This window comes from Hakea prostrata, chromosome 5, assembly GCF_041222555.1.
Source record: "Hakea prostrata isolate BN-2017 chromosome 5, UWA_Hpros_2, whole genome shotgun sequence".
NCBI classification, from domain to species: domain Eukaryota; kingdom Viridiplantae; phylum Streptophyta; class Magnoliopsida; order Proteales; family Proteaceae; genus Hakea; species Hakea prostrata.
Window position 1 is genome coordinate 6674258 of NC_142604.1, and position 18180 is coordinate 6692437.

The 18180-nt window shown below is 35.6% G+C and overlaps 1 protein-coding gene across 2 annotated transcripts; it reads right to left on the minus strand.

Annotated features, from left to right (window-relative positions):
* Positions 1–1905: 1905 nt before the first annotated feature.
* LOC149014719 (chromatin remodeling protein DDM1-like) lies at positions 1906–15594 on the minus strand. Of its 2 annotated transcripts, none has more exons than XM_089155638.1 (16): positions 15446–15594; positions 15126–15196; positions 14069–14299; positions 13879–13968; positions 11478–11824; positions 11216–11405; positions 10915–11090; positions 10279–10348; positions 10025–10214; positions 8804–8899; positions 8626–8720; positions 8412–8531; positions 7517–7636; positions 7333–7431; positions 7130–7240; positions 1906–2140 (listed from the first exon to the last, which is right to left on the minus strand). In XM_089155638.1, exons 2-16 carry the CDS (start codon positions 15192–15194, stop codon positions 1910–1912), a joined length of 2235 nt encoding a protein of 744 aa, XP_089011764.1. In that variant the 5' UTR covers positions 15195–15196; positions 15446–15594; the 3' UTR covers positions 1906–1909. The 2 variants fall into 2 exon arrangements, with proteins under 2 accessions (XP_089011764.1, XP_089011763.1); XM_089155637.1 differs by having other exon boundaries at positions 15126–15217.
* Between the last annotated feature and the right edge of the window lie 2586 nt (positions 15595–18180).

Here is an 18180-nt window from a genome sequence, read left to right on the forward strand (position 1 = left end):
GTAACTTACTAATTGGTAGCTAGGTTGAGTGAAAAGCAAATTAACTGACAATCATTATATATGGTTGAATACATTTCTATCTTTCTTTCTTTCATGAAGTTTGCAATTTTTATATTCTAATTGTTCTTTACCTCTTCTCTTCTCCAGATTATGTTCTCCAAATCCTCGTCTACCTAGAGATTTCATTCATAGAGTCAACTGATGCAAAATCTGGTTTCTCTTTTTCCTGGATAATGGTTCCTGAAGCTTCCGATCTTAAAGTATGTTTTTTTTTTTTTTTTTTTTGGTCTTTGGCTTTTCGTAACATTTTGAAGATTTAAAAAATGTATAGATTTCAAATCTATGGAGTCATGGTTCATAAAATTAACTGTTTGGTTATCCTGAATCTTTGCAATGAAATTTATAGATTCATCCTTAAAAAACATTTATGAAAGTTTAAATGTTTAACACTTTTATAGTAGATATGAAGTCTCTACAGATTCACGTTTTTAGTGTAAAAAGGTGAATATCTGGATTTATGAAATTTAGAGATTCACACAACCAAATGGTTATAAATCTCCCATTTGTGAATCCATATATTTGAAATCTATTGATTCATGTAACCAAACAGGCCCTTAGCAAACAACAGACGCTCTCCTTGTAAATTACTGAAAGGATTGGAATGTTTAACAAGAATTAGGAAACCACTAAAAACCACTGAATTAGATATGAAACGTAGATAGTGAGAATGCCAATTCTGTCGAGTCACATGAGAAAAGGGCAAATTACGAACAGACCCTGTGTTTTCAGTCAATTTACTTCAATTATTTTTGAACAAAATTAATAACAAATGCTCTTTGCTGTTAGAATAAAAGTTAAAAATGGACAGCTCTGACAAAGTATTTGTATTTTTTCAAAAATAATAGATGCAATTGATTGAAAACACGAAGGTTCTATAAATAATATACCCATGAAAAAATAAAGCAATAGGTAACAATGCGTATGCAAAAACCCTTTCTTTCCAAGTTAATTTGTTTTTCACGCATTACAAGATTTGGCTCGATAATGTTATTTTAAGAATTGCTTGGGTGTTGCCCATTAAAGGCACAGTACTACGCAATGTACGGTTGAGATCGAAAAAAGGGTCAAAATTTCTCTTTTTGATCCCGACCGTTTGTTTGATAAAAGCTATTTTCTACACTTTGCAAAACTAGATTGAAGTCTGTACTCTTTTTGATTTTGACCCTACAGCAAGACCCTGTTATTTTTCATTTCACCAACTCTATAAGTCACGTCTTATTTTTTTAATTTTTTTCGTAGAGTAAGTCCTCTCTTAGCATTTCTCTTGTGCCATGCGAATGTACAACCTAGTAAGACATGATATATTGATACATCAATCTCCTAACATAAATCTTCCCAAAAAAGAAAACAACCTCACAAAATTTAAGTGAATAGAATAACTCGTCTAACGAAATTGTATTCAGAAAAGTAGAAAACTAAAGAAACTACCTTCTCTCAAAAAGGATCTGTTGGGAGCTTTAAACATCATTAAGGTTAACTGCCAATTACAATACTAGGCAATGGGCTGATGATATTTCAGAAAGCTATTTTACCTCAATTTGGTTTTATAACCTCTTCAAACATCTAAAATAAAAGTGCAAAAAGTTCTCATCTGTAATTCAATCTTCCAAATAATTTACATAACCTGTAAAAAATTATACATGGATTAAGTCTCCTGCTCAAAACATAATCACTCTAGAACCTAGAGGGTAAACCAAAATTGCACCTGCAAATTCCCAATTCCTTTGTATCCTTGATATGTCCGACCAAAAGAAAACTAAAGCAAAACGATATCAAACAACCCATGACAGATGCCCAACCCAACCCCTCAAAAAAAAAAAAAAAGGGAACCCAGGACATAAATACGATGTCAGCTGTTAAGTTCAGACAGCATGCCTCCACTTTTAGTTGGAATTACGACTTCCCAACCAGGACCTCTAAGAGGAATAGCATCAATTGGTATTCTGCCATCACTAGCTGGGTCAGGGATCAGATCACTACGGTCTAAAACTTTGTGAAGCTCTTCATCACTGATATCTGTCTGAATCAGCTTGTCTTCAGCATCTTCATCATCTCGAAGGAGAGCCAGCAAACTCTCTTCCTGAAACAAAATTTGGATAAACAGAATTCTGAATATATAGAGATAACGTTCTGTAGTCTGAAAAACACAGTAGCAAACTATTCCAATTTCCAGATTCTATCACACAATAAAAAAACAGATGCACGGGAACAAAAAAAAAAAAAAAAAACGCAACACCCCCCAAACAACCTCGCCACAACAAAAAATATTAACAAAGAATAAGCCCATAAATGTGATTTGGCACTGGTTATATTTAGATTAGACTATTGATTGGTCCGCTGATTCACTTATCTTCAAGTATTCAAAGGCAGCACCAGGTGCATTGGTGATAGGCTAATAGCTGCAAAGTAAGATACTTGATGTTCAACATGTTCAACCTTTTAGCGGTGCCTAGGAATTATAGTGGATTTGGATTGTCTAGACAATGGCCAACTTATTGGTATTCAACGCCCTAGGCCTTTTTTAAGCATGATACCAGGATATTAATCCGATATAAATAGCAAGGAAATTAAACTCCAAGACAATATAAGTTAACCCAACCCAAGAACCAAAACTAAACTTTCCAACAGTAAATGAAAATTTTAAGACGATGCTGGAACCAAACGAACCACAGGCAAACCATTTGGCGACCGCGCCAGCCGGGAAACCGTCTTTGTTGGAAGGGCTTTGAAACCCACCATGAGGCCTGTTAGAGAGCAAAATAGTACAAGAAATAACCCATCAAGAATTAGCGCCTAAAAGAGATTGTGATGCCTGCATCTTTTCATATTACTATTTAAACACTGTGTTGGATTGTTTCTCTACTCAAGATTTTTAGAGGACCATGGTGGTTGGACCATGTGTCAGGATGGATTTTTTTATGATTTAACAAAATGGTTCAAGTGTAATTAAATGATAATTTAAAATTGGACTCCAATCAATATTTTGGTCAATATCCAACATTGATTGTAGGCCCCACATAGATGGAATTAAGTTGAACTGAAAACAAAGAATGATCGAGCACAATTTTCTAAACCCAAAGGGTCCACGCAAGAATTCAATGGAACCATACACTAGTTCGGCCATGAGTCAACTGATATATATTATATGTATATTAAATATGTAAATTATATGTTATAAGAAGCAATTTTAGAATTAATTTATTATTAACAAGAGACGAGTAGATTGTAATTAAGTGTTAAGCTTGTGGTGGAAAAAGGTGAGACACCTCACCTCCCCCCACCCCCATCTCATCCCCATGCCCCACGTAGAGGGCAAGGTGTGAGATGTAGAGTTGGGTAGTGATTTATGATAAGGTTGCAACATGATATAATATATATTAATATTAAAAGTCTAAAATGGTAATCATTGCATACAATATTATATTCGTGAGAATTCACTAAGCCAGCACTTGAGCTGCGACTATAAATAAAAGTAAGGGGGGGGAGAGAGAGAGGGGTTTGCAAGAAATTTCATTCGTGGAGAGGAGAGAGAAAGAAGAGAAAGAAAGAGGAAGGTATTGCGTGTGAATTCAGGTATGGCCTTAAGCCCCCCTTCTCCTTGCCTAATTTAACTCTTAACCAATAGGATTGCAAGAATGCGCTGGTAAATTAATCGTGCTCATGTAGAATTATGTATATTAAAATAGAGAAGGGAAAAAAGTACGTTTCTTTATAAGGTTCATCATGAAAAGAGCACTAAAATTATGATTAAAGATAACTTGAGCGAGTTAAGACTCATGGTAATAATATGTAGAGAAGACCCCAGCCGGATTCATATCTAAAACCCTAACAATGAGAAGTGTAGGTAGTGAGTGTACGATGCAACTGAGTTGATCCTACACACCGAAATCCTACACTCATGGGACCCTTGACTGGATATCCACCCTAAGGTCAATCCAAGGTAATCCTCGATATAAAACTAGACTAAAAGGGCTTAATAGCCTAATTAGACATTGGCCAGACTCAAAAATTGGGGAGAATTAGAATGAGTGAAGGATGAGCTTGAGTGTGGGATTCTATATGAATATACAACCTACACTGACATTATTACACTCAATGATACCAACGTTTTTCTGACTTGATTAACCTACTGGATGTGAATTGAAAGGAAGCTTAGTCTTAGTGAGGCCATAGAACCAAAAGCCCCAAAATTTGGATTGAAAATAGGGCGAAATACGACTGGTAAATGAGTGTAGGACACGAGTGTAGTGTCCAAACCAGTATGTTGACGCTCACTCTTGTCAAATGAAGCACTAAGACTCTATTGGACAATGAAAATTCATATACAAAAGAGCGATTAAACTTGATTAATGAGGTTTTGAAGCCGTATTCTAAGATCTATAAGGAAAAGAGTGTATGACAAAAGAGTGTAGGAAGGACCCTAAATGTAGGATCATCATAAATATAAGACTACATTCACATTATTCACTTATCGGTTTAGTGGAAGACCGAATCTAAACCAATGATAGCAATCTATGAGGTGTACATGGTCTTGTGCTATTAAGACTAAAGCCACTTTTGTGGTAAGACTGAAGCCACTTCAGTGGTATAAATTGATGTACATCCTCTATGATTTGCTTAGGCTTATGACTAAAATTGAAAAAAGAAAAGAAATTGAAAAGATTAGAAAATAATTATTTTCTATAATACGTGTTTTCAATAAGATTAAATAATCTATTTTAATGAAGATGTGCATGTTGCGTATGACTATAACATGGGTGTGTTATAATATTCACTAGGCACATGTAGCTCATTCTCTCTTACCATGTACAAATAAACACACAAGACAAGGGTAAGGACATACCTGTCCAAGAACATGATTGAAAGCCCGAGTGCCTTCTGGTTTCAATAGTTCAGCTTATCTTAGTTCAATAGTTATTTTTGTATCCTTGAAGTGTGTATAAGATGGCAAAGACATTCAGTTCAGACGATACTATATTTTGAAAATTGCAAGTTTTGTGTAATAATATTTATAGATAAGTTGCCATCAGATAATTAGAGTTTGTACTTGCCCTCTCTTTTTATATAGACATTTCTGTGTTACATCGTGATATTTATCTCTGTTGTTTTTGAGGAAAGGATAAGGAAAATAACTGTTATATCTCCCAATAAGGTTTAGGTGTGATAAGCCCCACTTGGCCTAAGCAAATGGGGGTATGACAGATAATTTGCCTATGGAGTCCCCATTGGATTAGGATTTGTTCCCAAATCCAAATCCTAATCTATGTTTGTTTTCCTCTTTCTACTTTATTTTTACTAGTAATATTGCTTATAAATATAGGGTTTGTAGGCTAGAGACTTCACAATTCAACAATGAAGCTCTCGGACTCAATCATGGCTCTGCTTTTCTTCTCTCGTCTATGCATTAGAATTCACAAGGCTCATTATCTGAAAAATCTAGTTCTAGGGCACGGGGTTGGAGAGCAAGGTAGATTGGGTTTGTGAGCAGAGGTGGGGGTAGATGTGGGGAAAGGGGATGGTCTCGTGAGACCTTCCCCATCTGGACCATTTTATCAAGTTTTTGTTCCCCTAACAATACATGTCTTACATGTTTTGCAAAAGCTGTTCAGACCACATTTCTCATTAGTTTGTTCTTTAAGAACAAATGAATGAACCATTTTAACAAGCACCTTTTACCAATTCTTCTGTTCTCTAGAAACAAAAGAATGACAGAACTGTTCTCTAAGAAGATTTATCAAACAAATCCCGAGTTTCACTTGGATTGGATTCATATTAGGAAGGGGTAGCTTGCATGAATTGGATGTAGTTCATAGTTGTTGCTACTTAACCCCAAGGAAGATCTCTTCAAATTGCATTTAGAGACAAACCTCCAATTATTTACACTAGAGCCCCTAATATCACAATTTCATTCTGTTGTTTGTTCATTTAACAACTCAGCATCAACCCATTCGTTCAATATAGATCAAATCACTTGACTGTACAAACCTTCCATGGAAGAAGACCATGGCACTTCAAATGACTTTCTCATAGTTTATATCAAAAGAACCAATAAATCAGCTCATAGAAGACTTCTTATATTACTTTTCCTAATTTTGAGTTAACGACTTTATCCCTGTTGCTCTGAATTTACACATTATGTTTCTTAACTGCCTAAGAGTCCATGCCTTTGCATCATAGCTGATCATATGGCTGTCCCAAGATTTTCCTTCAAGTCTTAAAACAAGCTCTAAATCACAATAACACTCTGGACCCAACTTTCTACTGCATTCAACATAGCTGATCATATATGGCTGTCCTATCTTATTTATGCTTAAAGCTTAATACCCAAATTAACGACTTTGTGGAACCTCTCTCAACTTGCAATATCTTGACAAAATCCCAGGTTGTATTAGCTAGTTGATGTACCCAAAGATTATCGTTACTCAACAACAGGGCTTTGTAACCCTGGCTCTGTGTCAACTAGTTAATGTATTACCTTCCTTATCTTCACCTGGTAGGCTGGTAGCTCAAGATATACAAGTATGGAGCACACATGTCAGTGAATAAAGGAAAATACCAAAGTTGGCAACAGGCAACGAGTTCTATAAATTAGAAACAAAAACCACCCTATAGTCAGTTAGTGCCTTGTATTCTAGCTCATCAGCTTTTAATTTCTTAGTTTGTTAATGAGATGTGAAGGGGTTCACACGAAATGTTGAATATCAGATGAAACATGATTTGACAAATGATTAGCCATCTAAATCCAGAATATGAAACAAGCAAGCAAAGTGTCAAATGCTAAAGATATTGACACAGAAGAGCTAAAACAATAGTAAAATAGATTTGCTTGAGATACGGTTGAGCATGGAATACTAAAGCTTTTCCCATTCAACTATAAGAGCAGAGAAGAGCCACCGCTATTCAAAAAGAAATCAGTTTAGGAAAAATTAAAAGACAAGATTTGACAGCCATAAGTAAGATTTTTGAGACCATTATGGGCTAACAGAAAACCACATTCACCTACTCAATCCTCATTCACCCCAAAAACCAAGAATAAAATGGTAGTGAAATCTCAACAGAATATACAGACCTCAAGGACTTCTGAAGTGTTTGTTTTGGTTCTTTCTTGCTGGAATTGACCTTTTCCAATCACAACATGCTCAAGCTTCAGCTTACCAAAAGCTCTCCTTAATATGCGACCCTGAAATCAAGGATAAGTCCTCAATGGCCTTCTCACAGTCCCTAAAGTAACAGACATCAAATCCAAAAAGAACATGGCAACTCATGACACACCTCTACCGACTGGGCTGTTGCAAGCCGATAAACATGGACAGGTTTGGTCTGCCCAATCCTGTGGCATCTATCCATTGCCTGCAAATCCATCTGAGGGTTCTGGTGCAAATTCAATATAAAATGTCAGTCTAACTTGTCCAGACGTGTGATGCTTGAAAATAAGAAGCCTAGAAACGGATATTACCCAATCACTGTCATAAAGTATGCAGGTATCAGCTGCAGTTAGATTAATACCCAGACCACCAGCTCTCGTACTGAGGAGAAATATTCTGACATCGCTGTTTACATCATTGAACTCCTGAATCTGATTACAGACATAAAAAATCAAAAAATTACAGCTGAATCATTTCTTTTTCAACAAAAGATCAATCAGAATTTCAGAACCATAGAAATTGAAGGAAAGCACTTAGTGCCTTTATTTTCTGTCTCCTACCCCAGTTTTGTTGGTCATAGCATAATCCTATCTCTATGTAAGAAATATGTAATACTGCACATGGAAGATTAACTAAAACCAACTGCTTGTTGGAATAAATGCTGAAAAATCTCTATTCACAAATGCTAGCTTGGATGAAAAATATAGTCCACTGTTTGTTAGCTTTTATCTGGGCATTCATGATGGTTTCTCTTATCATAGGTTTTTCTTTAAAAAATAATATATATATATATATATATATATATAAAAAGCATCTTTAAATTCCCATACAAGTCAACTGAAATTGATAAAAGAATATCTCATCAATTGCTGCTCCCAATGCTAACTATACCAGTAAAACGTTGCCCTTGGCTGTATAACAGGTTGTCCCTCCATTTAACAAAACAAAAAGGTGATAAAAAAAATATAAAAAAATGTGAAGTCTAATGATACGGTATAGTCACGAGCAAAGAGAACAATTTTAGCAACACTCTAATTCAGGATGAAAGGGTTTAAAGACAAGCCTACTGAAGAAGAGATAAAAGACCACAAATTTAGGAGTGTCTATAATTAAGAAAGAATGGGATAGCCAACATGCTAGGGGTTAAAAGATGGAGATCTCTCCCCACGTATGAATGATAAACTTCTAACTATAGATTAAACATACTTGTCTTTTCCGTTCTTCCAGCTTCACTCGGCCATCTATCCTGCAAACCTCAAACCCCTTCTCACTAAAATAATAGTCCATTATGTCTAATATCTTAGTCCACTGTGAGAATATCAGAACCTGATGTAGAAGACATTTGTGAAGATGAGTTAGTAGCAGAACAAAAAATTGAGGTATGAAATGGATGCCCTAAACAAATTTTTCTTAAAGATACCTTGTGCTTGCGAGCAAATAAATGTGATAGTAGTCTGTCCAGCAAGCGGAATTTGCCACACTGCTCCACTAACTGTTCAACTGGCGGATATGTATCTGCAGTGGAATAGAAGGGAAAACGTGTTAGGGTGAAAATCTGGAGTACATATGGCGGATAAATATAAGTGCAAAGTGCACACCTGATCCATTAAAAGCTGATTCCAAGAGATCTGGATGGTTGCAATTCTTCCGAATTTGTATGAACAAGTTATTCAGCTTTCCTTTCATACCATTTGCTGTATTATCACAAAGTTAGCATAGGGAGTAGAAGACACTGAAAGGCCTAATTACCAAATGCATTTGTTTGTTTTTTTGAGAACCTAAATAGGATCCAGGGGGGTTGTATATACGAGTTAATGACACAGGTTATTTTTTACTTCAAACTCATATTTGAACCACATAGAGACTGAAACTTGACCAGTGAAATGGATTTAAGGTCTTCCATCACATGGATTTATGCATTCCCACGATGTGATAGCAAACTTTCCAAAAATCATTGGCAGACCTGAAATAGGAATCCAAGTCCAGTGTATCCTCTTTATGCCTGTTTTAAGCTTAAATGAAGTCTAAATTTGGCATACATACATTCATGGTGTGAGAACTCATTCTCACCAGCCATCTTACAGTCCAACGGCTCCAGCCTATTTTAGACCTTCTAATCACAACGGTTCCTTAGATTGATGAAAAAACAACTGTATGCATGAGTTTCCTAGCGACCCTAAGTTTAAAACCCTAGTGCTAAAGAAGCACACTTATAAAACCTATTGTACACATCATATACTTAATATTATGAATACATTAACATTTAAAACTCAAAAACCTATAGTAATTACACTACACATGTCATCATCAATGTTCAAAAAACAAAGTTCAGATGCTGATGGGCATAAAATTACAATAAAACGCTGAGATAAACTGAGATCTCACTGAAATTTGACCGAGATACATACAAATTATATCCAAGATAAACAAGAAATTATTGAGACATCCAAAATATGTCCAAGATCTCAGAGAGATTTGGTAAAATTTTCATCTAGCCACTTGTCTCACTTGGCTAAAAAAGTAAGATATCTGACAAGTTCTCAAATGATGCATACAATAAAAATGTTGGGACTGAATAAGGATTAACACTCCCACGCAGAGGGCCACAAATAGATGGCACTGCTTAGAGCCTAAAGACCCGAACGGATAGACCACTTCATTAGCAAACCTGCTACCAGGTAACAGTTTGGAAAAAGTACTTTTGCCTTCATCCCATGACTAAGTATAAGTGGGCACCTCAAGTTTGTAGAGACTTCCCTTGCAAATTACCCTAGGATACCCTCAGTCTACGTATTGCAATAAATGGTGGAATTTCTTACTGTAATTTGAGTTCTCTTGTAAGTAGTTTTCCAGCGTCTTGTTAATCAGATGATCTTGAATATTCTTTTGGTGCTCAGTCATGGTAGCATATAAAATAATTTCTTTTTTCCGGGGAAGCATCTTCTCAACATCCGATTTCATTCTTCGAAGGAGAAAAGGTCTCAGGATTGCATGGAGTTTTGATACCACCTGTGAAAATACATACTGGATGTTAAAAACACGAGAAAGAAACTCAACCGACTAAAGAACATACTTGAACCCTTCTCTTCTCCTCCAACTGATCCTGCTGTGCTTCACTGTTGCACTTTCCTGACAGATCAAACCTGAATATGAAATTCAAAGTCACAAAAAAAAATCCAGCGACCTAATATGTACAATTTAATCTGAATTAGAGCATTTCACACAGCAAACTAAGATAATTTTAATATTGTTTTGAGCAAGAGCCAAAATATTCTTGGACATTAGAAAATAGAGAAAATACTACAGAGAAATGGATCCAACCACAGCAGATGAGCAGAAAAGAAAGGTTGATAACAGTCAAAATTACTTGAAAAGCACTAGGAATATACCATTAAGCACTTGGCCCAGCTAGAGAAGAGAAAGAAACAAAATAAATGCTGGAATTTTTCCCCCCTTCTGCGACAATCATTACTTGCATGTAGACGAAGAATGATATAGATGCACATAGCATCCAATAACATGAATAGTAAGCAAATTCACATAAAACCTTTTTTTAATTGTTTCATGTACGAAAGAGTATTTCCAACTCAGGGTGAAAGCTATAATTGCAAAAAATTTAACAACAAATTGCAAGTATGAAACAATACAAGTGAATTAAGATTATGGAAAACAATACAAAAGCAATATACAATAAGCACTTCCTATTTACCATGACTGAAATTCTTCCAGGGATGAAAAAATATCCGGCAAAATGAAGTGCAACAATGACCAAAGCTCAACCAAACTGTTCTGGAGAGGGGTTCCAGTTAAAAGGAGCTTATTTTCCGCTGGCAATAAATTCAACTCTCTAAGTAATTTGCATTTTGCATTCTTCAGCCTATGCCCCTTCAAGAACAAAAATATTCGTAAGATATCAGAAACATTAATACCTCCAGAAGTTTGACACATCACAGAAATAGAGAACATATAAATAAGAACAAACATTTCTGACATGACTTTTTACCACTAACCTCATCTACTACAAGATATTTCCAATTGTAGTGCCGGAAAACTTTTCTTGCATCATTCATTGCCACCTCATAGGAGGTCACTATGATGGGAAATTCGGGACCAACTACCTTGCTCATGTACTTGTTTCTGAGCCCCTGCCTTTCTTTCTTATCTCCATGGTAAATAATTGCATTCATTGAAGGAACAAACCTACAATGCACATTCAACATGAATAAATTGTGCCAATAGAGGATTTATAATGATGATAAGCCATTAATTTACCTCGAAACCTCATTTATCCAATTAGAGAGTGTAGAAAGAGGAGCTACAACTAAATATGGCCCATCCAAGCCCTTGCCTTTTAAATGGGCAAGAAAAGCAATAGTTTGAATAGTCTTTCCCAGCCCCATTTGATCTGCTAGGATCCCATTTAGCCCATTCTGCCACAGTGAAATGAGCCATTTTACACCTTTGATTTGATAGGGCTTCAATTTCCCTCCAGTCAACAATGGCACAAGTTCAGCCTGCTCTTTTTCAGCTTTCTCTTCCTCAGTCAAGTTTGCATCCTGAGGATCTGTTCCTTCCTTGGATCTTGTTATCATGGCGGCAACAGCTTTCTTGGCTTTTCTCTAATGAAAGTTATAAAATAGTCATTGCAGCTGAGAAACAGTAATGGACACAAATGAAGGGGGAAATAGTTCAGTACATGAAATGAAATTATAGTTTAGTTTTTTTTGACAACCCCATCAAGCAGGTTTATCCTAATGGCCCTAAATATATCCATAAAGCAACTTGCTTTAACTTTTTGTTGGTACGATTATGAGAGTAAATTTCTGCCTTAAAATTTTCAACATGCAGCTTAATCAACAGATCCTTAGTGAAGATTTTGATGGGGAAAGGACATGATGGATTAAGACTGGTGGACCAAATGCTTGAGTCCATGTACAAACTTTAGAAATGGCATCCAAATCCAAATGGTTCTTTATCAATCTGGTGATCATAATTTCCCCACACCTCAAAATAAATTGATGATTGAAAATACAAAGTCACACAAAATTTTACAGGTAGACAACCAAGGAAGCTCTGTAGTCCATTGTCAAATTAATCAGGAAAGAACCCCATACCACTCAGAAGTGATGGGCTGTTTAGAGAAACCTCTCCTGATTACCCATTCAGAAGAAGAAAGAAATGAACATAATCAATGAACACAAACTTAAAAATTCACAAGAGAAGCATTTTGAGCTAGAGGCGCAGATATAAAACCATGATCTTTACATACAAGAAAACTTATTAGACAAGACACAAATGGGGCACAAGTGCATAGCCATAAACTATCCACTGATTAACAGATTGCCTCAAAACTGGATTTCATGATACTAGATTTCATGATATTAATTAAATTAAATTATTGAAATGTTCAATCATTCCAGAAACAGTGCAAGATAAGGTTCCCCTCATATCCGACCTGAAGCAACAACAGCAATATCAATATCATAAACCCATCTACAAGAACCAATCCATTCATTGTCATGTAATTATTCTTATAGAAAATCTTGTGCAGGTATCCACTTGGAGCATAGGGGACTGATTTGTAACTCAAAACGAATGCATAGGCTAACCAGAAACTGGCGCCTCAACATAACATAAAGCATATTGCTAGCGTACAATTTTTCTGGACCATCAATACAACAAATACATGAAAAGAAAACAAAGTCAAACAACCAGAACCAAACAATGAAGGCTGCAAACTATTTTACCAATATACAGCAGCGACATAACTGTCATGGCATTTTTATGCCGTGTCTGGAAGTAAATGAAATATAAACTTTATATAAATAAAAAATAAAAATAAAAGCAACCTTACAATAACCAATTTACCCCTTATACACTGACCACCAGTATGAACTGGTCTTAGCAGTCCTATGCACAATGATCTTGCAGTTTCTAAAGCAGTTCAAACTATTAGTTCGACGATTCTTACCAAGCCATGATTTAAGATCATCAACAATATCAGTATCATAAGCATGAAACTAAGGTTAACAATAAAGTATCCAACCCAATTTTTGTTGGCAACAGAGCAGTGAATGAAATATAAGAGTCAAACAGTGCTTTCCCCAAAAGGAAAAGTAAGTAATGAAACAACAACTAAGAACTTAGAGCTTCCTCTAACAGCAGGTTATGCCTAATTTCAAAATGCTTCAACTTTCTCGAACAATTTACCTATAAAAGTTTACATTCATCTTAACCGTGACAATACACTGATCTTATGGAAGCTTTGATAAACCAGTAAAAATATCTTCTAAGAGGCATTTGGCTCAAGAAACAGTCATTACAGAAACAGATGGTAGATCTTTATCAGCCCCTCATCAAAATAACTCACCTTATTACTTCCCTCTGGCACCCCTTTTTCTTCCCTTTTTTTTTTGGGGTCATACTTCATTTTTAGTTTACATCACCATGTTTAAACAAAAAAATTACGAAGGGAAAAATCAAATATGCATATGGCACAGTGGTTAGAACTTAAAAGACTTCAAGGGAAAAGCTTTTTTTTTGGGAACATCAAAGGGAAAACATTGTAATAGAGTGGCCATTTGGATATCCATGCAATGGAATGCATAACCTAAAACAATGTATAAAAGCACACGCTGGGGTTTAAAAATGATGTCAAGGCATAGCATCTCACATTGTTGTAGCCAGTGGTGGCCTTCCTCTTTGCACCACGACCACGTTTCTTCCCATCAGCATTTTCTTCATTTTGATCCTTTACTCCATTCTAGGAATCAAAAGCAATACCATATCATAAGCACAAGGAATAATGATATATACAAAGTACAAACATAAATGGAGTTGAAAAGAAGTGCAAAATAGACTACCAATGTGATATCCTCCATTTTTTCCAAGAGGAATTCTGAATAGAGCTGGGTCTGAGTCAGAAGCTCATCCAATTTGGTAAATTGGGTGTCGTCCATCACGGATACCCCACTATCACCCTTTTCACTCTCACATTCCTCCTGATAAACTCGGGATTCTCTTAACTTCTCTTCCTCCTCAGCCATAGTTCCTGATATTATAGAAGAGTCTCCACCTTCCTCCTTACAAATCTCCTGTTCATTCACTAATATGTCAAAAAATATTTACATAGGCAGGAGTAACGTACAAATCAAATACAGAAAACACACAAAAGGTTCATATAATAGGTAAAGAAGGAGAAGCAAAGGAGGGGGGGTCTTAACTAAAAAACAATAATAATTAAAAAAAGGAAAAAGGAAAATGAACTTGTCAACCTCTGTAGCTTGGATTTGCACTGGAATTTGACTGAAGAGATTCATACACAATTTAAGAGGTTGGACCAGGATCGTGGTTTTGGGAATGCCATATACTAATTGGTCGGCTTTGTTGATATTTTGTTGTCGTTGTATTTTTGTTGTCTTCTGTAGTCAGTTACTTTGACATAGGGGAAAAAAAGTAAAACGAAACAAAAAGCTAGCAGACAAGTGGCCTCGCATGAGTGTGCGTGTTGGGGGGAGCAACCTGCAGTCTATGTACTAAGTGAAATATGAAAACTACATTTGCAGCAAGAATGGTAGCAAAAACTAAAGATACGAAACATTTAAAAAAAAAAAAAAAAAATGGTGAGAAAAGGAGAGAGATTGAAATATTTTAAGCAAATTTCCAGGAATAACACAACTATGAAGACAAACATCACGAACGACACAAGCATTCGCTACAATACATGAATAACGCCCCAAACGGGCGCAAAAGGGAAACAGACGCATAAATGGAGAACATTCCAAAAATGAAGGGACTTATCTTTAGAGCAGTTTCAAGTATGGAAATAGGGAAGGGTATAAACAATCACACAACAAAGAAACCATAAAAAAGCATCTCGGGAAAGAGTGATTGCCATAGTAGCAGGGAACAGTACGAAACCTCGTCTTCAAGAACGGAAGTTGGAGAATCAGCACCTTTATCGCTTTTGATGTCATTCTCAGCCTCCATTTCTTACCAAGCCCAGAAGGAACCTGAAATTTAAACCACCAAATCGACACTCAGACAACAAAGAAGACAGGAGGTAAAATACCCGATGAACAGTAAGAACAAACCCTTTGAACGAATTTTTTAGGGTTTTGAACTCTCCATTCCAGCAAGCTCGGCCGTGAAAGACCGAGAGAATGGCAAGGAGACTAAATGCTGTTCTTTTTTCACATAAGGTTGTACGTTAGGCAACGAAGAGTTGCAGAAATAGTTACCTTTCCACCAGAAGCTCAACGATCAACCAAAACAGTGAGAGAGAAAACCCTAGAAAGAGTTCAAGGCTCTGTTGACCAAGGGAAGTGACTCTGTCGAGACTAGAAGAGCGATTGATTTGAGTGATTAAATGGAGTATTGCAGTGGCTCTTTTGAGCGGGAAAATAATTACTTCCTTATTAGAGACAGTTGAGAAAGGTTTAAGCATTTTGAAAACGTGAAGTGTGCTTGAGTGATCGTATACTATCGGTACTTTGATCGTCCGATGATAATCTTTCTACCTGACGATCTAATCCAACGGTTGATTTTCCAGAATATAATGGACCAGTACCCCTGTGGTCGCAGGTTGTTCTTGCCGAACGCTGTAAAGTTTCTTTTAAGCGGAAATCTCGTTCCGTCCAGGTTATGGGTCGATAATACTAAAGAACTATTTATCTTCCAAAAAATAATAAAGAACTCTTCTATGGACTCGAGCACCGAAGGGAAAATAGGACTACCAATCATGTCATGCCACGAGTATCAACAGTTGGGGCAGTGAGTCGATTTTACTGCACAACAATAAATGCACAGCCCTCTATTGCGAACGTGCAAATGAGATTTAATCTTGACCGTTAGCTCTAGGTGGTGCGCACGAATCAAGCAATTTTCAAATAACCAGAGTTTTTAAATTAAATAAATAATTTTAGAGCTATTTGCTATGGCGGTCCAAAATAGAGGTTTTAAAACCCCACTTTATGTTTAACCAAAAGCAACTAAATTCCAAGAATTAGATTTTCACCTTGGATAGTTCTATCAAACTTTATGTGCTGAAAACCCGGAGACTCACATTATTGTATTATATGAATATTTTTTAAAATAAATAATAATTTAATTATTTTCAGTGATAAACTTGACAAAAAAAACATTAATAAAAATCAAATTTTGGAGTTTCTGCGCTTTTCAAACATAAAGTGGGGTGTTAGTGCTTTAAAGTCTCCATTTTAAGGTACCAGTGCAATTTGCTTATAATTTTAAAATAAAATTCAATAATTCAATGAAAATTTTTGACAAATTTTTTTTATCATCGTCAACTAATCATAGTGATTATGATAAATTGGGGGGTTGGAGAAGGTGTGGTTTTAACGGAGCTTCGAATCATAATTAACTTTTTTTGACTTACTGTTTTTACATAGAAATATGTCACCATTAAGGATTTTCCCATCTAAAGTGAAAGCTTTTGAATAAAAGCATGAGTTGTTAAAGTAACACTAGCAATGATAGTTGAAGCAATATTAGGTTGAATGTGTTTGAAGGTTTTAGTGGGTGTAAACAAGGTTTAAAGTATTGTATCGGTCATGTGATTTTAAGAGACGTATCGTCCTGTATTGAGTATTGTATCATTTTGACAAATATATTTTAGTGCAATTCAATAGAGAGACGTATCAAGATGTATCGTATCGGTTGTGTTAAATATAGATACGTATTGGCTAATATCGTATGGTATCGTGAGATACTTTAAACCTTGGGTGTAAGTGTTCAATGAACATGGTTGAAACAATTGCTTCAAGGATTTGCCACTATTAAGGACTTCCGCAAGTAGGAAGGTATAAGTAAAAGTTGGCTAAAAGGATTATGGATCACCCACCTAAGGGTTTGGGTATGGGAAGGTTTAAACGAGATAATTAAGTCATTTTCCTGCATGCAAAGCGGCCTCTATTTTTCACTACCTCTGCAAGGGTAACACCCTTGGGCTGAAAGTGATAGTTAAAATCTCCAATAGAGTGATTACTAGTCTTAAGGCACTGGCCTTCCAGCCTGTCAATTTATCCTTCATCTTTCCTAAAACCCGATTAAGGCTTTTGGTTTTTGCCCTCACATGGAACAAACAAATGTCTAAATGGAGAGCATTTTTACTCATTCCCTTTATTTTTAGTACATCAAAAATTATATCCTTAAGGGATTGGGAAGTATTTTTGTTGAAGAAAGCTTCATTATTTTTCATATTTATTAACTGTCCAGTAATACTCCAAAAGATATATAACACAATTTTAATAATATATACATCATCCAAATTTGCAAGACAAAATATAAAAGTGTCATTAACAAAAAACAAGTGAATGGTTTATAGAGCATTTATAGCAATTTTAATTCATTGATAGGCATCCCCAACCCTAAAAACTCCAAGTAGTCTATAAAAAATTTCCATGTTTAGCATTAAAAGGTGAAGGCTCAAAGGGCATCATTGTCTTAGACCCTTCGATCCATCAGAACAATAATAGGGATCCATTGATCTTAACAGAGAAAGAAGCAGTGTAATAAAACACTGAACATGATCACAATACTAGGCAACAAAGCCTAGACACCTCAAGACTTTCAAAAGTACTCCCCCATTCAACTATGTCATATGCTTTAAACGTATCAAGATTAATGGCATCAAAACCCTGTTTAGATATGGTATTTGCCATGTAATAGAAGACCTATTGGACAAACATGGTCCGAACTGCAAAATATCCAATTTAATCATATCACAAAATTTATGAAAAAAAAAACGAAACCTAAAAATAGGCCAAATATCCAATTGGATCATATCACAAAATTTATGAAGAAAAAAAAAAAAAAAACTTGAAAACCATCAAAACCCAGACTCCAATCACGAAAACAAACTATTTGATTTTATCCAAACTTGACAAAGCAAAAATAGAAAAGTAACCTACAATATTATAAAAATTTCGAATGTCAAACTTTACAGTATTAACTT

What these genes read in the sequence shown, in the direction of transcription:
- LOC149014719 (XM_089155638.1), bottom strand. Translation starts at nt 15,194, where the DNA reads ATGGAGGCTGAGAATGACATCAAAAGCGATAAAGGTGCTGATTCTCCA. An exon ending in ACAAGAGAACTCAAATTACA is followed by an intron (nt 8,900 to 10,024) that starts GTAAGAAATTCC and finishes GTGATAATACAG; the next exon opens with CAAATGGTATGAAAGGAAAG. An exon ending in CAACAGCCCAGTCGGTAGAG is followed by an intron (nt 7,241 to 7,332) that starts GTGTGTCATGAG and finishes CCTTGATTTCAG; the next exon opens with GGTCGCATATTAAGGAGAGC.